Source organism: Piliocolobus tephrosceles, chromosome 18 (assembly GCF_002776525.5).
Source record: "Piliocolobus tephrosceles isolate RC106 chromosome 18, ASM277652v3, whole genome shotgun sequence".
NCBI classification, from domain to species: Eukaryota; Metazoa; Chordata; class Mammalia; order Primates; family Cercopithecidae; genus Piliocolobus; species Piliocolobus tephrosceles.
In genome coordinates this window covers 36,011,280-36,038,846 of record NC_045451.1, presented here as the reverse complement: position 1 = coordinate 36,038,846, position 27,567 = coordinate 36,011,280, and the positions used below count along the sequence as shown (strand labels likewise).

Here is a 27,567-nt window from a genome sequence, read left to right as displayed (position 1 = left end):
GACAGAAGTTGGTGACCGATTTCATAAGGTTTTTATTTGCTAGGTAGAACTGGGCTAAATGTTTGTCTCACAGCCTTTTAGGCATTGAAAATAGGTGGCCTGACTGAATTAAAAATTCTTTTTTATCTAGGAGAAGCACAGTTGTATTTGATAGTGAGACATGGGAAACTTCTCTTTGCATCTTCATAAAAGGTCACTATGCGATAAAGCAAACCATGTTTTCACAAATTCGTTTAACAAATGCTCAATAGAACATTCCATAACAGCATTATTTATAAGACTCTCGATGTAGGTTGATGGTATAAGGCCAAGATTGATTGATTCCATCAATCACTCTTTTATTCAGCAAGTATCTGAGCACCTAGTCCATGGCTTTGGGGATACTACAGTGAGAGAAGTCTCTGCTGTCATGGAACTTAATCTTTCATGAGGAGACAATAAATGAATTCATCATATGCTATCAGGTAGGGATATATGATGTGAATAATAAGCAGGCTGTAAGAGATAAAGATTGACTAGGAATGGGGTAGAAAAGCTATTTTAGTTAGTGTAGTCAAGAATGATCTGAGGAAGTAACATTTTTATTAGGTGCCTTAGAATGAAGAGTTCAGTATAGTTTTATTAGAGACCCAAACTATAGGGTACCCAAACCAAAGATGATCTAGCCTAGTTCAAGGATGAAATTATCTATGTATGGGACCATATCCTAAACTGGACCACTGTGCTACTGGGTATTAATAGTTGTACACATGTTCAGATGTTTGGGAAGTGCTGGATTATGTGTTAACAGATGTCATTTGTTTTAAACCACAGGGCACTTCAGCCATTAATGAAGGTGCTCTCCAGAGGGAAGGATGTGATTTGTAGTATATCCCAAACTTAACTACATTTTGTTTTGTGTGTGTGGCATGCATTTTAACACTTTACACAGACCGGTTTGTAAAAGCTGAGCCAGAGGTATTCTGTGTCATCTCCTTGATGTGGTTTTCCATAAGAATTAAAAAAAAAATTAAAACAGATCTTTTGTGTGGTAAGAATCATCACCTGAGAGTGATTGTATAATGATTGAGTATGGGCCAGCTGACAAAACAACTTTTTAGAATTTTAAAGTGAAAGGAGTGAAAATACTCAAGAATGCAGTGGTTCTCAACTAAGGCTGTACATTAAAATCACCTGGGGAGCTTAAACCGCAACAAATCGTAGGTGCCTTGGAGCCACCCTAGGTTTTGGTATTTAAGCCACTCCAGTTCTTATTGTTCAGCAAAGATTGGAAACTACTGTTACAGATTCAGTCAGTTGTATTCAGCCTGTGTAGTAACAGAATACATGCTGCCAGGTAGATATATTAAAGCTATGAAAAATAATGTTATTTCATTTTTTTTTTGGAATTAGTGGCTTTGATTAATGAATTTAATCACTACCTATGAATGCTAGATCTATCAGGCTTTTCTTAGCAATGCTTATGTCATTTTCCTGAGTAAGTGTGTCTTAATAAAAATACAATTTCTGAAGCAATAATGTTTTATGAAATGGCCTCAGTGTCTTTAAAGGTGCCTTCGGTCATGCTGGGGGATCTGAAGGAGCGCCCAGGGAAGTTACAGGATTACTTGACAGGGGTGCTGTGTGATAGGAACTGCACAGGCAGTGTCCTAGAAGAGGCCAGGAGCTGTTTTTCCAAGATACAGAGGCAGACAGAGAAGTTCCACCTGTGGATGGAAAAGGTAACTCACCCTGACACTGGCAAAGAGAACAAGCAGCTACTCGAACCCAGGGGACCTAAAATGCAACTAGTTGGCCAAAGAATTTTCCCTATCACCCATCAAGTCCTTACATGGCAGATGCCTGATTTCCAGGTACTGCCACAGCAGCCCTTTGGTTTTTACATGACTTGTCCAAATATTGACAGTATGTCAGAGTTCCCAAAGATGTGTAATTGCAATTTTCTAGTTAACGTTGCTGGAAATGGGAATATTACCTAACAACCTTTGAATCTATCACAAAATTAATTGTATTAACAATCTGCATTTTTGGATTGTGTGAGAAATAATATGCTTTTGCCCATTGTAAGTTTCTTTTGATGATGTTGCTGGGTTTTTTTTGAAACAGAGTCTCACTTTGTTGCGCAGGCTGGAGTGCAGTGGCGCGATCTCGGCCCACTGGCCCACTGCAACCTCTGCCTCCTGGGTTCAAGCGATTCTCCTATCTCAGCCTCCCGAATATCTGGGATTATAGGAGCCCGCCACCATGCCTGGCTAATTTTCTTTGTATTTTTAGTAGAGACAGGGTTTCACTATGTTGGCCAGGCTGACCTCGTGATCTTGAACTCCTGAGCTCGTGATCCGCCACCTTGGCCTCCCAAAGTGCTGGGATTACAGGCGTGAGCCACCAAGCCCAGCCCTGATGATGTTTTAAAAGCTGCAGTAAAAAACAGCTTCCTTTTTAAAAATTAGGTATTTGCGACAGAACGCCCCAGAATTTGATACATTTTAGCTTGAGTTTTGTTATGTATGGTTGGAACATAGAACCATATTTATACAATAGGAGGAGCCATCCTCTTCCTTGCTTTTTACCAAAAATATAAATGAAACAAAAAACTGGAAATTTTAGTGAACCCAAATAGGTAGATGGTTAATTCCTTGAGAATCTCTTAGCACTTACTCTGTACAGACGCTGTTGACTTCTGCTTCTAATTGGGGGACCTCATAGTTAATTGTGAAGCTCATAGTTAACTGTGAATGTACTCCATGAACGTTTTTATGTAATTATTCCACATGTCATTTAGTAATCTAATTTGTTGCTAGTTTTTCATGAATTATATTCAGTATCACTTGTATGCAGAAGAACACAATACGGTTTTGAGCAAATATTTGCTATGTGCCTACTATTCAAGATAATGTAGGGAAAACAGATTAGACTGCAGCTTGAGTTCATGCATGAGAAAAATAGTATTTTTCATTGACACGGAGATGGATTTTTATTTTGAGCTTTAATTTAAAGCTCAGTGCCCAAGGCGGTAATCTGGTAGGCATCAGCCAGTGGAATTTCTGGTACCCTGATGTAAAGGGTGCCTGTAGAGGAAAAAGATAAAATGATCACTATCCAAGGGTATGTATTGGGTGGGGTTTTAAATTGCTAGTGACTAAGTTTATTAGTGAATGTACTACCAGTTTAATTTTGTTTTCAATCCTCGAATTAAAAAGAAATGGACCTTAGTTATGTTAAAGAACTCATAGAGCATGTCAAAAGATAGAAAATATCACAGGATTGAAGGTCTTGCAACATGATAGATGTTTTTATGTGCAGCCTGGGATTGGTAAATGCTGGCATTTTATCTTTTAAAGATTTCTAGTAATAATGTGAGACACAGCTAAATTAGGATTACAGTCTTCAATAGGAATATGTAAGTTTGCTGATACTAAGTGGTTTTTTAAAATTGGGTTTTCCACTGGATTTACTTTTTTTTTTTTTTTTTCTGAGATGGAGTTTCGCTCTTGTTGCCCAGGTTGGAGTGCAATGGTGTGGTCTTGGCCCACTGCAGCCTTTGCCTCCTGGGTTCAAGCAGTTCTCCTGCCTCAGCCCCCCAAGTAGCTGGGATTACAGGCACCTGCCACCATGCCCAGCTAATTTTTGTATTTTAGGTAGAGACAGGGGTTTTACCATGTTGGCCAGGCTGATCTCAACCTCCTGACCTCAGGTGATCCACCTGCCTCCGCCTCCCAAAGTGTTAGGATTACAGGCATGGGCCACTGCGCCTGGCCTGGATTTATTTTTGAGAGGTAATTAGTCTTTCACATTTATAATAACATCAATATGAAAAAGGTTCATTTTATTTAATGAAGTTGCCACTTAGGAAAAAAAACCGAATTCTGCTTGTGTTTTTTAAGAGGAAATATAGGTGATATATTTAGAGTCTCATATAAACAATCAAGATCTTCGATGTGTCTCTCAATATTTGTTAGTAACGTTACTCAGAAAATATGTCACCACTTTGTTTTGGTTCAGTTCTATATCCACATATTTGTAACTTGTAAATTACCAGTAATAGACTGAACCAAGTTTTTTCCTTTTCTGGTTTTGAATTGAAAAATTGAAAATTGCTGCTTTATTTGTTTTTTTCATTTTAGAACTTGTTTTATGAGAATTAGAAGTTAACTTTGGGGATGACTTATTTCTGTGCTCAGTTGTTGTTTAAGGATATTATAGATCCTTGTACAAGGATCTATAATATATATGATTAGCAGTCTCTCCTTTTTTTTTTTTTTTTTTTTTTCATTTTTTGAGATGAGGTTTCGCTCTCATTGCCCAGGCTGGAATGCAATGGCGTGAACCCAGCTCACCTCAACCTCCGCCTCCTGGGTTCAAGTGATTCTCCTGCCTCAGCCTCCTGAGTAGTTGGGATTACAGGCATGCGCCACCATGCCTGGCTAATTTTTGTATTTTTAGTAGAGATGGGGTTTCTCCATGTTGGTCAGGCTGCTCTTGAACTCCCAACCTCAGGTGAACCACCTGCCTCGGCCTCCCAAAGTGCTAGGATTATAGGCATGAGCCACTGTGCCTGGTCGATCTCTTCTTTTTTTGTGTAATGATTTTTAGATTTTCTGAACTTAATATTTGACCAGTAGAGGTAAGGTTTGAACACCGGGAGCAACTTACAATAAATAATGTGAGTATGATTTTTCACTGTAAAATATATAAGAGTTTGTTATAACTGATGGGTTTCTCTCTGAAATGATAGTGCAACAATTGGTTAACTATTTCCCCAAACAGATTTTTTTAAAATTAAGTTTTACATCAACAGGAAGAACATACTGGTTTTGGATGACTGACTGAATTTTAATGAATCTACAGTCTTTACTTGAAGTTTAGGTATTTTCAGGGAAGTTCTGTCTTCACCTTCTTCCTGGAACCCCAGATTTTTATTAGACTTACATTTTTAGATGTAAGAAAATATTAATTTAATTTCATTATGTTAAAGACTACTTTTCTATGCATGTGTAAACTGCTTCAAGCACTTAACAGGCTTCTTTTTTGTTTTATGATATAATACTTAATATATTAAGCATGCTTTGAAATGCATTTTAAGATAGAAAAGGTTAATTTTTTAAGAATAACATAGACAACTTATTGCTAGTGTTGTATTGACTGGATCCATTCTAATTTTTATTGTTATTGGATAATCAGGCAAGAGCTCTGTAGATTTTTTTTGCCTTTAAGAAAAAAATTTCAGTGGAATGGAATTAACAAATATAGGTAGGCTTTTTTATTTGGTGAGGGTTGGGGAGATAGGGTCTCACTCTGTCATCTAGGCTGGAGTGCAGAGAGGTGCCATCTCGTCTCACTGTAACCTCTGCCTCCCAGGTTCAAGCAGTCCTCCCACCTCAGCCTCCCAAATAGCTGGGACTATCACCTGGCTAATTTTTGTATATTTTGTAGAGACGGGGTTCTGATACACTGTTCAGGCTGGCCTCAGACTCCTGGGCTTAAGTGATCTGCACACCTTGGCCTCTCAAAGTGCTGGGATTCTGTGGGATTTGCATCTGGCCTAAAACATAGGTATTAATAGTTGATATTCAGGGTAAGAATAATATTTTGAATATTTGAAAAGGTGTTGAACACTAATAATTTTGGAAAGCCTTTTCTACAAAATTTTGAGTAAAAGGAAGAAAAAGAGGTTTTGGCAGAAAGATAAGGAACGCCAGAATACACTGATTTAATTCTTAGAACCTATACCAAAATATTAAAAATTTATCCTAAAGTAAAATTTGACATCCCGTGGTTTGGAGAGTTTAACTTTAGGAATAATTTATAACAGAAACATATATAGGAAAATTTTTATCTTGATTTTCAGTTTTTGCAGAGTGCTTTGAAGGTAATACATCGCTGTCTTAAGGAGTGTTGTTTTGAAAAACAATAGGTTTTGCTTTAAAATGGTTACACCTTTTCCAGGTAGAGCAATTAAAAAATTCCCCTTTCAACATACTTTGTTTTTATATTACAGACATTTAAAGAAGTGCCAATATGGGAAGTACTTGTTGTCCAGGCTGGAGTGCAGTGGCACTATCTCAGCTCACTGCAAGCTCCACCTCCCAGGTTCACACCATTCTCCTGCGTCAGCCTCCTGAGCAGCAGGGACTATAGGCGCCTGCCACCACGCCCAGCTAATTTTTTTGTATTTTTAGTTGAGATGGGGTTTCACTGTAGCCAGGATGGTCTCGATCTCCTGACCTCATGATCCACCTGCCTCGGCCTCCCAAAGTGCTGGGGTTATTTTTTAAATTTTTTCCAGACGGAGCGTTGCTCTGTTGCCCAGGCTGGAGTACAGTGGCACGGTCACGGCTCACTGCAGCCTCAACCTCCCAGGCTCAAGTGATCTTCCCAAGTAGCTGGGACCACAAGTGTGTGCCACCATGTCTGCCTAATTTTCTTATTTTTTGCAAAGGTGGGGTCTTGCTGTGTTGCCCAGGCTGGTCTTAAACTCCTAAGCTCAAGGGATCCCCCACCCTCGGCCTCCCAAAGTGCTGGGATTACAGGTACGAGCCACCACGCCTTGCCTTATGAAGTAGGTTTTTTTTTTTTTTTTGAGTCGGAGTCTCACTTTGTCGCCCAGGCTATAGTGCAATGGCGTGATCTTGACTCACTGCAACCTCCACTTCCTAGGTTCAAGCGATTCTCCTGCCTCAGCCTACTGAGTAGCTGGGATTACAGGTTCCCACCACCGGCCAGGCTAATTTTTGTGTTTTTAGTAGAGATGGGGTTTCACCATGTTGGCCAGACTGGTTTCAAACTCCTGACCTCAGTTGATCTGCCTGCCTTGGCCTCCCAAAGTGCTGAGATTACAGGCATGAGGCACTGTGCCTGGCCTGTGAAGTAGTTTTAATATATATATTTTTTACTTGACTAGTGTAGGTTATTGCATTCTCTTTTCCTGAGGCAGTCTGTATTCTCAAGATTACATGTATAGTACTAATAATACTAGTAAGTGGGAATTACTTTTGGATTATGTGACAGCATTTTTATGTAGCTATTGTTTAAGTCCCTAGCGGTCCTACCTTCATTTCCTCTGAATTCCCTTTTTTCCTAGAATTTTAAGAAGGTTAAGGACCGTGTCCTGTTTGTATTTATTTGTAGACTATAAAAGGTTAATGCTGGAAAGAAAGCTCTTTCAGCCTACAACACTAATCCAGAAATGGTTGAAATGCTTTTTTATTTAAGAATAAAATCCCGTCTGGACTGTTGCATCTCTCTAATATGTGCATATGGAATTTTCCCTTTGTCTAATTTTTTTGCTCTTGTTTTCATGGGAGAGAATTAAAAGGATTAAGCTGCAGAGTTTTAAAAAATGTTTCATTTAAAAAATCGCCAAACATTGTAAAAAAAATAACTTGAGAAATGTTAGGAAACAAATTATAGTTTTAACTACCACAGTTATAATTTTCTTACTGGTTGTTACATGTTGATGCTTCCTTTTAGTATTTCTCTTTAGTTGGCATTTAAGAGGCCATTATCCTCTCACTAAAGGTAAATGTGTTTTTCGATAATCTAGCTACAGCCTGCTTTCTGCCTAGTTTGTGCTAGCTCAGTCCTAGGACATTAGATACCTAATCATCTTAAGAGAATTTAACCAGCAGATTAGAGTGATCTGGTTATTTGAGCCACTTATTAGACAATAATAACTCTCTTAATCATATTGATCTGTACTTTTTGTGCATTATTAAAATCGAGCATAGTTTTTAAAGCCCACATACAATTTTAATTTCGAGCACAACAAGGTCAAGTTAAAATCTTCAGGCTTAATATTTTACATGAAGTTTTACTTTTTTTAAATTAGAAGTAGCATATAGGTTGTTATTTGGAAGGCTCCAAGGGAAAGCATTATCAGTTTTTTGTTTGTTTGGATTTTTACTAAGAGAAATGAACCTAGTTTCATGTGTGTATGCATGTGTGTACCCATCTTCAGAATTCTGAAATAACTGAATTTCATTAATGTTAGACTTATCAAGTGGCTGGAGGCAGATAACTGTACAGTTGCTACAGTGATTTCTAATGGATTCAGATTATTAATATAATACCTGTTTATTGCTTCCTAACAGTATGTAAAAAAATAAAAGTTGCCTACATATAAACCTAGTTATGGTAATTAAGCTTGATAAAAAATGTCTTTCTAAGATTAAAGGTTTGGGGCTTTTTTTTTTTGAATCTCCCTAGTAGACCGAGTAAAAGAATATACAGTAACTAATTTATTTTGAGTATTGCTTTTGTCATTCCCTGCTGTTACTAAGATTTAACAGCAAGAGTCTCTGGGTCTAGGTATATCTCAGTTTACATAAGATTTCTTTCTTTTTTTTTGTTTTTTGTTTTTTTTGAGACAGAGTTTCACTCTTGTTGCCCAGGCTGGATGGAGTGCAGTGGTGTGATCTTGGCTCACTGCAACCTCTACCTCCCAGGTTCAAGCGATTCTCCTGCCTCAGCTCCCCAAGTAGCTGGGATTACAGGTGCCCGCCACCACGCCCAGCTAATTTTCTGTATTTTTAGTAGAGACAGGGTTTCACCGTGTTGGCCAGGCTGGTCTCGAACTCCTGACCTCAGGTAGTACACCCGCCTCAGCCCCTGAAAGTGCTGGGATTACAGGCGTGAGCCACAGTGCTCAGTCTGATTTATTTCTTAAAAGTTGTATGCAGAATGATTTAAAGTGTATTAAGTCTGTTAATGAAAGAAACAATATAGTGAATTCTTTTTTAAGCAAACTACCGTAAATTGATATTACTGGTAATTTTTATTTTTAACATATAGCTGACTTTGCATAAAGATATACAGTTACATGAATGTTATAAGAAAGATGGCAAACAGGCTTTGTGTTTTCATTTGTTTAAAATAGCAAATTATGGGCAAGTTATCTTACAAAAAGGTAGCCTTTTAAATTAATTGTACCTTTTATATTTTATTTAGGTTATATTGATTTTCGTCTCTCCTTTAAAAACATTATTTAAATAGTACAGTGAGGGTACAATGAAAAAGATTTCATGGAATGCCACGTCAGAAAATACAGTGTCAAAACAATTTCAGTAAATTTTTTTCTCAAAATCCTCTTCAGAAATAACATATTCCCTTAATCCTAGTACAGATAAAAAACATGCCATTTTAATTTGTTTAGAAGTTACGAGATTGTGAATTGTAAGTAACATGGAATAACTTCCAAGTTTCTATACTCATTTTTTCCCCCCTGGTTTCTATTTTTATTTCCTCTGAAGTTTATGAAAGTTAGTGGAAGTTGCAACCAAACTGTTAGTTTGCTAGTATTGAGTAGATATTCTCATGTTATATTAGATTACCACAGTGTAAAATAGAAGACATCATAGAAAGTGAAGGAATAATCCAGAAAGAAGTGTATTCTTTGGCTATTAAGTCTTATTCATAATATAACTTTAAGATTTGGGAAGAATGTTATGAAATTACTGTTTTTATTTTATTGCATTTTCTTAATATCCTTTACCTCACTGTGCATTTGACATGTAACCTAGATGAATAAAAATTTTGAAAAAGAAATGTTTCCTGTTACTCTGTTGAGGATGGTGTTATGTGGTTCCCTACCAGTTAATTCATATTAGGTGTTTCTGAATCAAGAAACTTGCTTTTCTGTAATGAAATAAATGGTATTAGTTTCTAGTTAATATAACAATAGATTTTACGTATTTGGGGGATTATTTTTAGGTTTTTTGGTAATTGAGAAAAGAATACCACTGTGAACATAAAAAGTCAAGATTTTTTTTCTTTAAACTGTATGCGCTACTAAACTATCCTATTAAAAATTGATAAATATTTGAAAAAATAGCAAAATTTAGACTGATTCAAGGAGAAATCAGAAGGCTAGAATGTGGAATGAATGACTCTTTAGCAGGGTACGTAGACATAAGGGATGTGGCTAATATGTCTAAATTTTGTGCTCTTTCTCGCTGTATGCAGTACAGATATTTCAGTTTTTTTTCTCTACGGATCTAAATCCTCAAAGCAGTAGGTCATGGATTTGTCCCTGAAACAGATAAATTGAAAGATGGTAACCTCTTCAGGTGCCTCACTTCTGTATTTATAGCTTTTCTTAAATATCCAGATTAATTACCCGAGTTATCTTTCGAATAATCCCACTTGATTCAGAGACTTCACAACTTTATAGTTAGTGGTGACACATTAAGTTGTTTTTTCTTTTGATCAGCTTTTCTATTACTCTGATAATCTTGAATCTTTGCTTTTACCTCTTTTGATCTTTTCAAAATGGTAAACCCTTCATCAGTATCATAAATAACTTTCCTGGGTGGACAAAATGATGTAACGTTTACCAGTATAAGGACAAATTTAATCCTTAAAATCTTATTTTCATCTTGGAAACTTTATAACAGAAAGTTTAAATTTTTAATAATTAAGTATAATGGAAAAAGTACAAAATACATTCATTTGGTTTTATTTTAAAAATGACTTAACTCCTAAACATAAAGTTTCAGTGCATATTGCTGCATTTCATTTCCATGTAGCCCTATCTTAGACATTTTTCCTTCTACTAAAATAATTTTCTGATGTTATTCTGAAGAAAATACTACATATATAGTTTTTGGTATTTAAGGCTTTTTTTCTGGACATGGCCCTTTTATAGATTTTTATCTTTTGTTGATGAAATTCTTTTCTAAGAGATGTTTTGAAAATGACTGCTCTCTTTTCAAATTATTCTGCATGTATTTTCTATTTTTTTGATTGATATTTTTACACTTGATCTTAGTCAAAAGGCCAAGAAGTGATGATTGGTATTTTTATTACTGTTTTTACTCTTTCCTTTTTGAGATGGAGTCTCGCTCTGTTGCCCAGGTTGGAGTGCAGTGGCGCGATCTTGGCTTACTGCCACCTCTGCCTCCCAGGTTCAAGTGATTCTCCTGCCTCAGCCTCCCGAGTAGCTGGGACTACAGGCGTGTGCTACTCTACTAGGCTAATTTCGGTATTTTTAGTAGAGACAGCGGTTTCACTATGTTGCCCAGGCTGGTCTGAAACTCCAGACCTCAAGTGATCCACCCACTTCAGTCTCCCAAAGTGCTGGATTACAGGCGTGAACCACTGTGCCTAGCTTCATTTGTAAATATACATTTTCATCTTGGTAAATATTCTAATGTGTAATGAAACTGCTTTTTTTTTCCTTGAGTAGGTTCTATTAAAATGCAAATTTCCTTCTGTAGCTCTTGAGGTTTGCCTCTTTACCTCAGTCCCCCATGCCCACACCTTATTCCCCATATTTAGATTCCTTGGCTAGATAAGGTGTAAGATTTTTTGCTTTTCACTATCTGGATTGAGGCTAAGTATGATGTTTACCGCCTCCTTCTTTCTCTTGGTGTTGTGTGGATAACAGAACCGGGCCTAGGCCATCAAAGGACCCTATTACTGAATCAGTAATAGGGTCCTTTGACAGCAACAAGACAGATTTTTTTTTTCTTCTCTTAGTGAGGAGATTGGGTATGGCAAAGAGGAAGAAGGGAATTTCTTCTAGGCTTTATTGTATATTACCATGGCCACATAGACATTGAAATGGAGGTCAAAGGGGCCAACCATGTATTTGTCCATTGCCCCACCTTTCCTTGTGCCTTAGACTTAGCAATAGAAAGGGAAGGAGGAATGATATTCCCATGTGTCTCTGGTTACAAGAATTATTCATGTTTCCTAGATTTAGTTAGCATTCATAATGAGAGACTGACAACACTTCTGTTAGTGGAGGTGCTCTTGTAGGCAAGATGATGCTAAATGTAGATTAATCCTGAGCAATTTCCATTTGGCTTTGAAACATTTTTCTGTGAATACATGTAAGCTGACATTTCACTTCAAACAAAAATAAAAAAGTCACGTTTGTAATGACCTTATTCAACTATGAATCCTAGCCAAACCATTTACTTACCGAGTTGGGTTCATCTATGACCAACATCAGGCACTGGCATAGGCACTGATGTTCCTCAGAGCTTCTTGCATGCCAGTGGAAGCATGTATACAGCAGAGTATACATGCAAAGGTAAGCAAACAAACAACAAAATAGGGCAGGTGCTAAGTATAATGGAAAGGCAGTGCAGTGGACCAATATTTAAATTCCTTTTGTGTTCTTTGTTAACGTTACCTTTAACCCTCACCATAACCCCGCGAAGACAAACCCTCAGCATAACTCTGCGAAGACACTGATTAGTGAAATAGTTTACCAGGGTCATGTAGCTAAGAGGGAATAGGCAGGGCTTTAACTTGTGTCTGCTGCCAAAAATCTATAGTTCCTGTGCTGGGAGCACCAGTCTCATCCTGCATATTCTTCTTTCCTTCGGCAGTGAGAACAATTATAGTCTGTTGTGGTTTCACCTAATTAGGACTCAAATTTTCGTCTGTAAAATGAGAGTAGTGTTTGTTTAGTTTTAAAATCCTGTGCTTCTGATTATCAAACCTGGAAAGGGGAATTTGTCATGGGATGAACATAGTAAAGGAAAAGTTAGGTTTTGTTTTGATTTGTTTTTGTGATTCAGATTTTCTAATGAGATTTAGAACATACTTGAAAAGGAAACTAATTCATAAAATTAAACATTTGATGGCAACAATGCAGAAGACTTAAGGTCATAAGAGGGTAGACCTCACTGTATCAGGAATATGCAACAGCACAAATATATCTATATTTTGGTATTTGAAAAGTTAGAGCCTATTTAGTGTAGGATAGAAGCTTCGTGAGACAGTACAAACCCATTTCTAGCATAAAATGGATGAGTTGATGTTTTTAAATAAAAAGTAGTTGGTAGACTTTTTAAAAATTCTAAAATTATTATTATTATTATTATTTTGAGACGGAGTCTCGCTCTGTCGCCCAGGCTGGGGTGCAGTGGCCGGATCTCAGCTCACTGCAAGCTCCACCTCCCGGGTTTACGCCATTCTCCTGCCTCAGCCTCCCGAGTAGCTGGGACTACAGGCGCCCGCCACCTCGCCCGGCTAGTTTTTTGTATTTTTAGTAGAGACGGGGTTTCACCGTGTTAGCCAGGATGGTCTCGATCTCCTGACCTCATGATCCGCCCGTCTCGGCCTCCCAAAGTGCTGGGATTACAGGCTTGAGCCACCGCGCCCGGCCCTATTATACTTTTTTAATAATAGAGATGGGGTCTTGCTATGTTGCCCAGGCTAGTCTCGAACTCCTGGGCTCAAGTAGTCCTCCTGCCTCATCCTCCCAAAGTGCTAGGATTATAGACTGTGCCCAGCCGTTGGTGGGTTTTTGACCTTTAACTTTCCCTGTGTTGTCATTGTAACAGCAAACATTTCAAAAGAATTTGATCAGGAGGAGAAATAGCACCTGAGTTATCCACAGATTGAATGGTTATTAATTATTTAACACAGAAGTGTTACATTAACTCTATAGAAAGATGCTTTTAATGATTATAGAAAAACCAATAAGTTCAATATTAGAAATTTATGTTTTAAGATTGTGACAGACATCAGAGCTGGCAGATGGGAGAATGTGCAGCTTGGATAACTTAAATGTTGTAAGCATGGAATGTGCCTATGTTAATAACTGAATCTTAAATTGGAAATGTTTTCATGTATAACTTTACTTGAAGTAATTACTTTGATATTTTTGAAAATCAAAACAGTCTCTTTGTAACAATGCAGTTGTTTTAGTAGCATGGAGGAATAATCATGTGAGAGCAAGGGCAGTATCCCCATGTTTATTCTATCCTATAATGAACTGATAGAGTCAAATAGATAACAGCTTCTGTTTTTTTTTTTTTTTTTTTTGAGGTGGAATCTTGCTCTGTTGCCCGAACTGGAGTGTGGTGGTGTGATCTCAGCTCACTGCAACCTCCGTCTCCTGGGTTCAAGCGATTCTCCTGCCTCACTCAGCCTCCCAAGTAGCTGGGATTACAGGCACACACCACACACCCAGCTAATTTTAGTAGAGACGGGTTTTCACCATGTTGGCCAGGCTGGTCTCAAACTCCTGACCTCAAGTGGTTTGCCTGCATCAGCCTCCCAAAGTGCTGGGGTTACAGGTGTCAGCCACTATGCCCGGTCAGCTTCTGTTAATGTGCTGAATTTTCCTAGCTCCTCCCCAGCGATTTTTTTTCCCCTTCAAGATATATTTCTTTTAAAAAGCAGATAAAATAACTGCAGAATCTTACCTGTCATTTACTTCTGTATAGCAAGAATCACATTTTAAAAGAATGTCACAAATTGTTACCATAAGTTAGCTAATATTTGTATAGTAACTCAGAGTACAAATCCTGACGCCTAGTGCTTTTTTTTTGAGACAGAGCCTTGCTCTGTTCCCCAGGCTGGAGTTTAGTGGCGTGATCTCGGCTCACTGCAACCTCTGCCTCCCAGGTTCAAGCGATTCTTGTGCCTCAGCCTCCCCAGTAGCTGGAATTACAGGCGTGCACGCCACCACACTCAGCTAATTTTTTGTATTTTTAGTAGAGACGGGGTTTCACTGTGATGGCCAGGCTGGTCTCAAACTTCTGATCTCAAGTGATCCACCTGCCTTGGCCTCTTAAGTACTTGGATTACAGGCGTGAGCCACCACTCCTGGCCCCAAGTGCTTTAAACAAATCTTATTTAAGTTTGGTTTCCTAATGATAGTGTAAAATGACCTTGGAACACAAGATCCTTAATTGTAGTTTCTTGTTGGAAGACAAAGTTGGAAAGACAACCATTTCATTATTTTATTGAAGTTTATATAGTATTGACTTGTCATTGTTTGAATATATTGGAAATGAAAAATGACAGTGATCATAATTTATTTTCAATTTTAAGTGTAATATATGAAAATATTGCTGTCTCTGTTTATGATGAATACTAAATTTAAGCTAAGTTATAAGGTGTGCTGTTTGGAAATATGGAAGATACAAGAATGAAGCCAGATAACAAGTTTATGCTTGTATTTCCTACTGATGAAGACTTTCAGACGAGTTATTTTCATGGGTAGGTGATGTCACTCTGCATGTATACACTTATACTTTTTTGCATGATTATACATGTAGGAGTGGTACAATTTTGACTTGACTATTGACCTGTTGCCTCAATTTGGGGATGGGGTGGAGAATATGAGGGCAAGATGCTCTGAATGGTATCAGTCATATCAATTTTAAAATAACTCACTAAAATAACTTACTACAAACACCTAAAAAAAAGCCCTTAAAAAATAGAACATATGGTCAAATAGTCAATATTGTACTTGGCCCTCATATCTTCTGCACCCAAGTATTTGGACATCACACAGTATCTTGATTCCATAGTAATCATTTTGAACTCTGACGAGAACGCCATAGAATATTGCAACTTTCTTTTCTTTTTTTTAGAAAAGAAAAACCTCAAACACAAATCAGTTTCTTGATATTTAAACTAAAATCAGTTACAAACTGATACCAAGGCCACACTGTTTAATTTTTTGGTCATTGAACTTGATTTACCCCTTAAGGGGATCTGGAAATTATTTTTAAGTGGTCAACTAAAGTTGTCCTGATCGTCAGAATTTCATATTGTGACATGTCTGTTCTTTATACAGTGGCACCTAACAACTCATTTGCTTTTATGTTTGGTCATTTTGTATTTAAAAACTATCACTACATAAACCTGTGGTTTGGTAGTTGAGTTTTAAGGGGTCACTACCCAAAGTGTGTTTTTGTTCAGTGACAATTGACACAATGGATATTTGTATTAAAATAGTAATACTTCATTGTGTTACGTTATTATGATTCATTGACATATATGCATTCCTTCATAGTCAAGAGTTTCATAAAATAGGTGTGTTTAATATTCATTTGTTGGGTGATATTTTAAAAACCTTAATGGAAATAAATAGTTTGCTTGCGCTTCATAAATAGCCTTTGGGGGAGAAAACAGCATTCCTTTATTTCTGCTTTATATTAAAATAGGGGTAGTAGAGGGATTTCTTACTTGAAGGGAAATTTTATGTTTGCTTTTTGCTGTTAATGTTTTTCTTAAAAAAGGGGTAGAATTAGCCTTTTAAAGCATGTATCTATTCTACAAGCATGAATTTTGACTTATTTTAGCATGAATTGCTGCAGTGTAATAAATTTACTTTGAGATTCAGCTGCCTTTTTCAGCCAGTTAGGGGGATCTGAGGGTGGAAGGGACTTCTTCCAGTAAGAACTTTAATATCTTCTCGTAAAATCACCCATAAGATTGCATATCATTTAGTTGGAGTATGAGCTGGTTGTCTTTCTTAGGGAAAAGGAAATAGAAATATCCCTCATAAGATATCCAAAGCAAAATCCTGAAAATGGATTTTGTTGTGTTGTCTTTTAATAGAATGTCATAAAGTGTATAACATCCCTGTTATTATAAAAAGACTTTACTGGAAATAGATACATTAGTCAAAGAGCTCTAGTGTTAACCTTATTTCTTTAGGACATAGCAAAATATATTTGATTTTCTTTTCTGAATCTACTAGAGACTTTTATATTACCCAGTAAGAGAAAGAACTAGATTCATTCTCTTAAAAAATATAAATTGGGTTTTAATAATTTACATCAGTTTTTTCCTTTAAGAAATCAGTTCCACTTTCTCTGTGGAGTCATCCTTTTTTTCTTAATCTTGCTCTTTAAAAGTATGACAGGAATTCAGTGTAACATTGTTGAGTACAGTCTTGTCTTCTGTTCTTCATAGTAACACTCCTTTTCCTCCTTCCAAAATATGTCCATCATCTTTGTAAGCTTGGATTATCTTTTTCACTTTCACATTTTGTACAAAATACTAGATCTATAAAGTGCAGCTTTTCTGATCAAATAGAATAATGAAGGCAACTGACATTAGAGGGCTCTTACTAGTGTCAGAAGTATTTTTCACCCCGCACGTTAGATACAAGTATACATTTTCTTTCCTCCCTAGATGGACCTCCAGTTGTAGCTCATTATGATATGTCTGACACCAACTCTGAGCCAGAAGTGGTAAATGTGGACAATTTATTGGCGGCTGCAGTAGTTCAAGAGCACAATAATTCTGTAGGCGGCCAGGACACAGGAGCTACCTGGAGGACCACCGGGCTTCTAGAGGAGCTGAATGCAGAGGCAGGTTGGTCTTCCCCATTCCCCTTCTCTAATGGTGTAATATGCATGTGTCCTGGCAGCTGTTTTCCTTGTAGTGGGCCCTGATGAGGAGAACAGGCCATACCAGAGACATCTGGCATTGAATGATTGATTGTGACTATCCAGGCTGCCATTTATACCCGAAACAATTTGGATAGCTTGTCATTCGTCTTTCCTACTCAGAAGGAAGTACAAATAAGAGCATTTAAGACATTAATTGTAGGTATTGGTAGGTTTCAGTAGGCATATTTCTTGGATTAAAAATGCCCAATATATGCAAAAATGACCCAGATATGCTCATATTCTTTGGCCAGTTCTTTCTCTCACTTTAATTCTGGGTAGTGACCTTGCAGCTTGGATAGGGAATCATTGAATCTCTCTCCCTGTGGGGCTGGCTGTTCATACACAGCGCTGCCACTGTTTCTTGTGCTTCTTGCTGTGGAGTGAGCCTGTTAATTGCTCTTCAGTAAGTTCTCATTTGTCTTTTCTAACCCCTTTCTTTTAGTTTCTGTCTCTGTTAGCTCAGGAAAAAAAATCTCTGTCCCTGTCTTACATTTTTTTAGTTTTGTGATTATTCTTTAAAGTGGTATTTATTCACGAAAAAATCCACTGCTATTACCTTTGAAAAACTGTCACGATACCTCCAAGTCTCCTTCAGTATTTTCCTCAACACTTTCAGCATTCTAATTTAAACCTTTTTGTTGTTGTTGTGAAAGTACTAGCACTGAACATTTAAGAAGAGAAGGGGATTGAGAGACTGCTTATGTAGTGTATAATTTCTTTAGTGTTGCTGAAAGATTATAGTTTTCTAGTTAATTTATAAATGCATTGGTTTTATGAGTTATCTAATAGTTTAATCACTACCTAAAGTTACTTTTATGAAAAATGAGTTTTATAAAAAAATGAGTTATAGTTTAGAACTTTTTATATTGAGACAGAACTCCACTGATTGTTGTTGTCTTTTTTTTTTTTTTTTTTGAGATGGAGCCTTGCTCTGTCGCCCAGGCTGGAGTGCAGTGGTGCAATCTTGGCTCACTGCAAACTCCACCTCGTGGGTTCACGCCATTCTCCTGCCTCAGCCTCCCGAGTACCTCGGACTACAGGCGCCCGCCACCACGCCTGGCTAATTTTTTGTATTTTCGGTAGGTACGGGGTTTCACCGTGTTAGCCAGGATGGTCTCCATCTTCTGACCTTGTGATCCACCCGCCTCAGCCTCCCAAAGTGCTGGGATTACAGGCGTGAGCCACCACGCCCAGCCTGTTGTTGTCTTAAATGATTCCTTTCATAATCTTTGATTGGAACTACAGAAAAATCACTTGTTTGTTGACGTGATTGATTTACTGTAGCTAATTTTGGAACAGAACCTGGATTTAGTTTTGATTTTGTTTTTTTTTGACTGGTAACTGCCTGTTTGTCCTTGGACCAGTTGTTTCTCCTCTGGACTTCAGTTTTTATATATGTAAATACTTGTTTTGCCCAACAAGTGTCTTTTTTTTTTTTTTTTTTTTTTTTTTTGAGACGGAGGCTCGCTCTGTCGCCCAGGCTGGAGTGCAGTGGCCGGATCTCAGCTCGCTGCAAGCTCCGCCTCCCGGGTTTACGCCATTCTCCTGCCTCAGCCTCCCGAGTAGCTGGGACTACAGGCGCCCGCCACCTCGCCCGGCTAGTTTTTTGTATTTTTTAGTAGAGACGGGGTTTCACCGTGTTAGCCAGGATGGTCTCAATCTCCTGACCTCGTGATCCGCCCGTCTCGGCCTCCCAAAGTGCTGGGATTACAGGCTTGAGCCACCGCGCCCGGCCCAACAAGTGTCTTTTAAGGATTTATTAATATGTATTAATACAAATACTTTGCAAAGAAGTAATAATGCTTCTGGGCACAGTGGCTCACGCCTGTAATCCCAGCACTTTAGGAGGCCGAGGTAGGAAGAGCACTTGAGGTCAGGAGTTCAAGACCAGCCTGACCAACATGGTGAAACTCCATCTCTACTAAAAATACAAAAATTAGCTGGGCGTGTTGGGTGTGGTGGTGGACACAGTCGTGGGTGTGGTGGTGGATGCAGTGGTGGGCGTGGTGGTGGGCGCCTGTAATCTCAGCTGTAGAATTGCTTGAACCTGGGAGGCAGAGGTTGCAGTGAACTGAGATTGTGCCACTGCACTCCAGCCTGGGTGACAAAACTAGACTGGGTCTCAAAAAAAAAAAAAAAGGAAGTAATAATGCTTTATATCAGTGGAAAGTAGTTTGGCCACATTTTGTACAGTGTGTGTTTCTAAGTTACTTTGTTTATTTATGTATTTATTTGAGATGGCATTTCGCTCTTGTTGCCCAAGCCAGAGAGCAATGTTGCGATCTTGGCTCACTGCAGCCTCGGCCTCCTAGGTTCAAGTGATTCTCTGGCCTCCGACTCCCGAGTAGCTGGGATTACAGGCGTGCACCACTGCGCCCAGCTAATTTTTTGTAGAAATGGTATTTCACCATGTTAGCCAGGCTGCTCTCGAACTCCTGACCTCAGATCATCTGCCCACCTTGGCCTCCCAAAGTGCTGGGATTACAGGTGTGAGCCACCACACCCAGTCTTGTAATTTGTATATTAGATGGTTTATCTTTGTTTTTCATCCTTTGACAATTAAGTCATCCATTCCACTTCAGTTTTATTTCCCTGTTTTCTTAGTCTTGCCATTAAATACAGACCATTTTATAGTAAAGTTTTGGGGTAAAAATGAGTGATTACCAACGTTTTGCTCTTCATATGCAGAATTCTTAATATTAGGTTGAACCATATGGAATTATTAATATTTGATTTTTTTGACCTACCACAAATCCAGCCATTTCATATGACTTAACTGAATAGTGCAAAGTTTGAGGTTTTAAAATATCATTAAAGTTTAGCTTTTGGGATAGCATTCACATTTTCAGATTCAAGTAATTGTTAGCCCGATTATTTAAAAAGCACTCTTAGGAAACTCCCACCATTCTTTTTAAGAAATAAAGCATGGTAAAAGTATGTGAGGAGGAAAACAACTGTGGCTTCAGATGTTTTCCTTCCCTTTGCCCTTCCCACGCCAAAACTATCCTAAATTTGATATTTAATGTGTGGTATTCCTATGTATTTCTTTATATATTTGTACTATATTTGTTATGTATGTAAATAAGCATGTTTTTAAAACTAATTGGTATCACATTGAAGGTAATCATTTGAAATGTGCTTTTTTAGTTAAACATTTTATGAGTTTTGTTGTTGTTATGTATGGCTCTAATTCATTCATTTTCCACTACTATTTAGTATTCCACTATATGAATATGTCACAATTTACCCATTCTCTTGTTGGACATTTTGGGTGCTGTCTTAAGTGATACTGCTCTTAACATTTCTTTATGTGTTTTTTGGTATATGTGTATGATAATTTCTCTAGGATATAATTAATATATAGAGAGAGCATTTGTGCATATTGGACCATAAATTTTGTGTAGGTTTCTGTATATCATAGGATGCAGTCACCACTGCTCGGCAGATCCCCATGACATTTTGTTATGAAGCTTATTGGCTCTTTCAAAGGCATTTTTTTTTCTCAAGTCAGACAATACTGGTATGTGGGTAATAAATACAAGTAATACTATAGTCTTGATGTGATTATCATAGTGGAACCCATCTTGTGAAGATACCTGAATGTGCTTATGGTGTCTCAATGAAATATTAATAGAATTTATGCTTAGGAGCCAGTTAATAGTTTTGAGACTTGGACTATTAGTCAGATGGTCATTCTTATGGTGTGAGTGTAAGTTAAAATTTTAATAGTTAATTTGGGGTCTCTCTTTCCCCTTTACAACAAAATAAAAGCCTAGTTATTGAACAGACTATTCAGGGGTTCACTTTAATCAACAGCAGCATCTCAACCCAGGTCCACAGCCTCATCCCATTTAGGATCGCATCGGTATGCACTGAAGATAGAGTAGTTTGCCTATTTCCAAGCAATTAGATGATTATCTTGCATCCAAAATATATATTTAGTTTTAGTTTTAACCTAGGCAAAATACTTGAATCACATGCAGGTGTTAAAAAGTAAGTTGAAATTAGAGAAGCTGCTGATCAGCAAAAGACCTAAATTTTCAGTTTCAGCTCTTGCCATGTGTTTGCTTTTTTTAAATTGATGGTGGAATTGAACACTGTAGTGGGTGGTTTTGAACCAGTAGCCACTTAGAAACCACATGCCCTCAGGTAAATTATATAAAGCCCCAGTTTTCCCTATGTACAAAACTGGGACACAGCCAGTTATAGTATCTACTCCAAAAGGTTATTGTTACCACTAAGTGAAATGCAATGTGTTTACTGTGGAGGACAGCACATAGTAGGCCCTTAGAAATGCTAACCAGCATTATGTTAATATGCTGAAGTAGACTGAATAAGGAAGTGATTAATGTATCAATCACTGAATTTCTAATTACTCTCTTGCACTGCAACAAGTTGCTCTTGCTATAAGTACTTCTTAAATTTTGCCAGAACATAGAAATTACTCAGTGTGCTTATAAATATTCACACTCCTAGGTTTCTCCCGGATGATTCTGTCCATAAATCTGAAATGGTTTCTGGGAATCTCTTTTTAATAATAACCTCGGGTAACTCTTGTATCCAGCACGTTTAGAAAGCTATATGAATATATCTGAAAATGGCTTCATTTTTGTTGCTAGTAAGGGCTCACTGCAAACATAAATGTAGTTGGGACAAAAAGAAGCAGAAGTCTTGGTGAGGAAGGCTTATAAATGTGGTAAACTGAACTTATTTAGAATTTTTTCCCTGGGAAGTTAAAACTTTAAATATCTTATCTTTTCCATCAGCCTTCTTGTCAAGAAGGTAGGCTCTGAGCATTTTCCCCATCTTTACAATAGGGATGGTAATCTTGATTTGTCCCTAACATGGTGGCAGTACAGAGAAATGAATCCTGGGTTTCCTGTTCCTAGTGTAGGGTTTTTAATAATCAGACCAGAATGGCTATGTTTCTAAATCAGTATTGTGAAGGAGATGAAGTATGGTCATGTTCTTCATGTTTATCTGCATCAAATTGATGTTAAGATTTTAGTTTTTTTTTTTTTGAGGGAGTCTCCAGTCAGCCAGGCTGGAGTACAGTGGCACATTCTGGGCTCACTGCAACCTCTGCCTCCTGGATTCAAGTAATTCTTCTGCCTCAGCCTCCCAAGTAGCTGGGATTACAGGTGTGTGCCACCGCGCCTGGCTGATTTTTGTATTTTTAGTAGAGACACGGTTTTACCATGTTGGCCAGACTGGTCCCAAATTCCTGACCTCCAGTGATCCGCCTGTCTTGGCCTCCCAAAGTGCTAAGATTACAGGCATGAACCACCACGCCCAGCCAGATTTTATATTTTGGACCTCTTCCTTCACTTTTTTTTTTTTTTTGTGGGGGACAGATTCTAGCTCTGTTGCTCAGGTTGGATGCCGTGGCTCATTGCAGCCTCTGCCTCCTTGTTCAAGTGATTCTCCTGCCTCACCCTGTCCAGTAGCTGGGATTACAGGTACCCTTCATCACGCCCAGTTAATTTTTTTGTATTTTTAGTAGAGAACGAGTTTCACCATGATGGCCAGGCTGGTCTCGCCCTCCTGATCTCAAGTGATCCACCCGCCTCTGCATCTCAAAGTACTGGAATTTCAGGTGTGAGTTACTGTGCCTGGCCCTCTTCCTTCACTTTTTAAGGTTGTCTTTAACATTCTCTTTAAAGAGCTAAAAGTAGGCCGGGCACTGTGGCTCATGCCTATAATCCTGGCATTTCGGGAGGCCGAGGCAGGTAGATCACAAGGTCAGGAGTTCGACACCAGCTTGTCCAATATGGTGAAAACCTGTCTGTACTAAAAAAAAAATACAAAAATTAGCTGGGCATGGTGGTGTGGGCTCCTGTAGTCCCAGCTACTTGGGAGGCTGAGGCAGGAGAATTGCTTGATACCAGCAGGTGGAGGTTGCAGTGAGCCAAGATTGTGCCACTGTGCTCCAGCCTGGGTGACAGAATGAGACTCTGTCTCAATAAAAAATAAATAAATAAATAACAAAAACCCTAAAAGTAGTAATTTGCTTGTTTTTAAAGCTAGATGAGTAGTGACTTAAGATTTTTTTTTTTTTAATGCCTCGTATGCGACTGTCATACAGTGTATAAGATTACTTTCTCTTCAGTTTGCTGCAAAGCTCAGGCCTAGTTCTTACCCAGTGGATTTACAGTTTAAAAAGTAGCTGGATTATTTCCTTTAAAGACAGAAAGAAACTGTTTTCCATGATAATTTAGTTACTACTTTTTCTATGCTTCTTTTTCTTACCCTATCTTGGTAACTACCTTATCCTGTAACTTTTTCTTACTCCATCTTGTTGAAAAGGTCTGTAGTGGGAGGATAAAATTCAGAATTTTCTCATATAGTGAAAGAAGTTATCTTTCCAAAGACCTACACAGGCAGAGACCTACACAGAGACAGCCAGCTGTCACAATAGCTAAATATAAGTGCTCTGCTTTATTTTCACTTTAATATATGGTAATTGTGGTATTTACATTTTTCTCTACAGGGCTTGTTCTAGTCTTAGAACTGGAAAAGATTACTACCACTGACAGTATTTGAAGAACCCCATAGCATCTTAGGCTCACTTGTGTGTATGCTTTAGGCACTGTTCTGCCATTGGAATCCTGTGAGGTCCTCCTTGGGGGGTGGGGCGGGGTGGGGAGGGGCAGAACAGAAAAGGCCCAAAGGCCAGAGAATGTCAGGTTCTGTATTGGAGCTCCCAAAGGAATGTGTGGCATGCTGAAGAGGGTTACAGTGACAGAAAAGGACTAATGGTCCTGGCTCTGAAATAGAAGAAGGAAGAGGCAGAGGCATCCCAGAATGCCTTTGGTGTCCCCATCTTATTGCCTTGGTGTGGGTCCTAGCTAATTTGTTTTCTCTGTGGCACAATGTATCTAAGGATCTGACAGGAAATTTGGCGAATGTCTCACACTGTTAGTCTAGGAGTTCTTAACATTTACCAGGCAGTCTATATTTAGCACCCCCATCACTTTCTCATGCCTCTTATTTTATCTTGTACTAGTATTTTGACCAAGCAATACAGATAAGAGCAGACCCCTGGCCAGGGTCTATAAGAGCAGACCCTAGGCCAGGTGCGGAGGCTCACCCCTGTAATCCCAACACTTTGGGAGGCCAAGGCAGGTGGATTACCGGAGGTCAGAAGTTCGAGACCAGCCTTACCAACATGGCCAAACCCCATCTGTACTAAAATACAAAATTAGCCTGGTGTGGTGGTGCATGCCTGTAATCCCAACTACTCAGGAGGCTGAGGTGGGAGAATCGCTTGAACCTGGAAGGTGGAGATTGCAGTGAGCTGAGATTGCATAGTTGTACTCCAGCCTGGGCAACAAGATCAAAACTCCATCTCAAAAAAAAAAAAAAAGCAGACCCCAATTTTAAGTGACCAGTTTTAGCATATTATTTGGGTTTTATAACCATGTTAAATACCAGCAGGTTTGGATTGCAATTTTTAGAGCAAAAATTGCACTGCCAGAATTGTTTGGATTATCTAACAGTGTGGAAGGAATATTACTAGTTTCTAGATCCATAATGAATGAATAAAGTTAGAAGAATCTGAAATGTTGGTGATGGTACCTTGTTTTGTCTTTTTTTAAGACAGTACAAAATTAACAAAAGTACAGAGTAACTTTTCATTTCATAAAAAATAAAGTGATGATATTTCTAGCTCTGGAGTAAGGCTGTTGGAGGTGGTAAGGTGAGGATGGCGGGGTCCTAGTCAGTGAAGACTGGTTATTCAGAAATATTGATGATGGATGTTTCACAAAACATTCCTACTAGAGACGGTAGAATTATAAATTAGAACTCTGGTTATAGGAACTGGGCAAAGACATACTAAGAATTAACTAATTATGTCATATTCTTGTTGTATTTTCTTAATTACCATTGTTTAAAAGCATTGAGTGATCAAGGAGGAAGAGTTTGGTTATGGTGACCCTGCCTGTCCACAATCTGCCTTTTTAATTTGGTTTAATTCATTTCATTTATTTATTTTTAGGATCCCAACAGGCTGAACCCCTTACTGTGAGTCTACCACAAGTGGCTTTTAGTACCTCTTGGAACTTCAGCTCTTTGCTTGCTTGCTTATTGATTGATTAAGATGGCTTCTCGCTCTGTCATCCAGGCTGGAGTGCAGTGGTATAATTCAGCTCACTGCAATCTCCGCCTCTTGGGTTCAAGCAATTCTTCTGCCTCAGCCTTCTGAGTAGCTGGGACTACAGGGGCATACCACCATACCTGCCTGACTTTTGTATTTTTAGAAGAGACAGTTTTGCTATGTTGGCCAGGCTTGGTCTCAAACACCCGACCTCAAGTGATCTGCCTGCCTCGGCCTCCCAAAGTGCTGGGATTACAGGTGTGAGCCATGTAGCCCAGCCCAGCTTCTTACTTCTTAGTGAGTAGGCACAGACAGTTTTGAGGTGGTTTTTTCACATAAATAATGAGTATTCATGATAGCAGGACTTATAAGTAGAGAGAGACTAAGACACGTGCCAGGACTGTTTCATGCATGAGTGACTGTCCTGGAGTCAGTACATGGCAGTGAAATGGTAACCTCCTGGAAGGCACTGCCTGCTGATGTCGGTACATGAGGATGGAGATGAGTAATTTATAAGTGATCTGCATCCCAGCATTGGGGGTTAAGAGCAGCTTCCTCTTCAGAAGACTTCAGGGGAGACAACGTCTTCAGGAAGGTCAGTCAGGTTTCCACAAGGAGGTGGAGAGAAAGTTCAGTGTATTTTACCATGAAGTTGGCATTCCAGAAAGCAGTGGTAAAGTTGTAGGAGGGTGAGCAGTGGGTGGCTGGAGCAAAGGAAAACAACAGAGTTTGGGATAAGATGGCAAAAAATGGATGATCCCTGGTGCTTGTATTTTGTGGGTAGCTAAGAGGGAGAAAGTACGGTGTTTTACTTCTTGTAATCGCTGGTTTTCCTTCTACCCCTCGTTACTGCTTTTTCCTTTTCTACTCTGTAGGCTTTTCTACACTCCTTTTTTTTTTGGAGACAGAGTCTTGCTCTGTCGCTGGGCTAGAGTGCAGTGGCGCGATCTTGGCTCACTACTGAAACCTGCGCCTCCTGGATTCAAGCAATTCTCCTGCCTCAGCCTCCTGAGTAGCTGGGACTACAGACGCACACCACTACACCCAGCTGATTTTTGTATTTTTAGTAGAGATGGGGTTTTACCATGTTGGCTAGGATGGTCTCCATCTCTTGACCTCGTGATCTGCCTGCCTTGGCCTCCCAAAGTGGTGGGATTACAGGCGTGAGCCACTGCAGCTGGCCTCTATTCTCTTATGTAGCTACTTCTACCACACTACTTTTCTACCTCATTGGACCAATCGCCCATCCCTTTATCAGTCCTCTCCCAGCTTCATGTCCTTCCCTATCAAGCCTATATAGGCCCAGCTGTCCTTTGCCAAATGTCACTTGTAGAGTTGGTTTTCCTGTTGTACTCACCTGGCAGTCTGATCACTGGATGCACACTTTGAGCCTATATCTACCCTGCTAAGCATAGCTGGAGAAATCACTTTGTTACAGAGTTAAAGCTTGCCTTAATTTCCTAGTCTGTGGCCTCATTCAGGCTCTCAGTGCTTCCCATAAATTCCGCCTTTTCCTTATGCAGGATTCTTTCTTCGTAGTGGCTACTTGGCTTTTCTGCATCTGCCCACACCTACACTCTGCAGATGGCCTTGCCACATTCTTCAAAATCCAGATTACCTCAGCTTTCTGCTGTCAAACCTATTCTCTGCCCTTTTGGAATATGAACAGGTCTCTCTCATTGTTAAAAACTATACATACATACATACATACATACATACATACATACATACATACACCCCTCCCTCAAGCCCATATTTCTTACTCAGTATCATCCTACCTCCTTTTCTTCTATAGCCAAACTTCTTAAACTGTGTTTACTCTTCCTTCCCTTTCATTATTCTTCAGATTGCTTTGCTATATTGGCTTTCTCCCAGGCTGGAGTGCAGTGGTGCAATCATGGCACACTGCAGCCTTGACCCCCTGGGCTCAAGCAATCCTGTCTCAGTTTCCCAAGTTGCTGAGTCTATAGTTGCATACCACCAAGCCTAATTCCCCGCCCCACCGCCCCACCCTGTCTCTTAATTATTTATGTTCATCAATACTTGGGTTGTGTTCTATAGACCACTTGTACTTTTCTGGATGATCTTTATTCTCTCACCTATTGCAGAGGATTTAACAAGTCTATTTCCTCTTTAGATCTCTGACCTGAGCTTTAGAACAGTACCAATTGTACCATTGACTGTCATCTACTGACTCCATGATAGTTTCACTCATTTTTGAAACATTCCTGGCACCTGTCTTAGTCTGTCTCTGCTTGCAAGTCCTGCTATTATGAACACTCATGATTTATGTGAAAACTTAAGTTATGTGAACTGCTT

At 38.8% G+C, this 27,567-nt stretch overlaps 1 protein-coding gene across 4 annotated transcripts in view; it reads left to right on the top strand.

Annotated features, from left to right (window-relative positions):
- C18H18orf25 (chromosome 18 C18orf25 homolog) overlaps positions 1–27,567 on the top strand; it is a 96,405-nt gene that overhangs the window by 54,246 nt on the left and 14,592 nt on the right. For 2 of the 4 annotated variants that reach the window (XM_023207610.2, XM_023207609.3), the window contains exon 3: positions 16,891–17,073. The exons of 1 other annotated variant lie outside the window; for it this stretch is intronic. In XM_023207610.2, coding sequence (XP_023063378.1) covers positions 16,891–17,073 — 183 coding nt within the window. Of the gene's footprint in view, positions 1–1,539; positions 2,005–16,890; positions 17,074–27,567 lie in introns of those variants that run through there. One more of the 4 variants, XM_023207611.2, reaches the window with a different exon arrangement.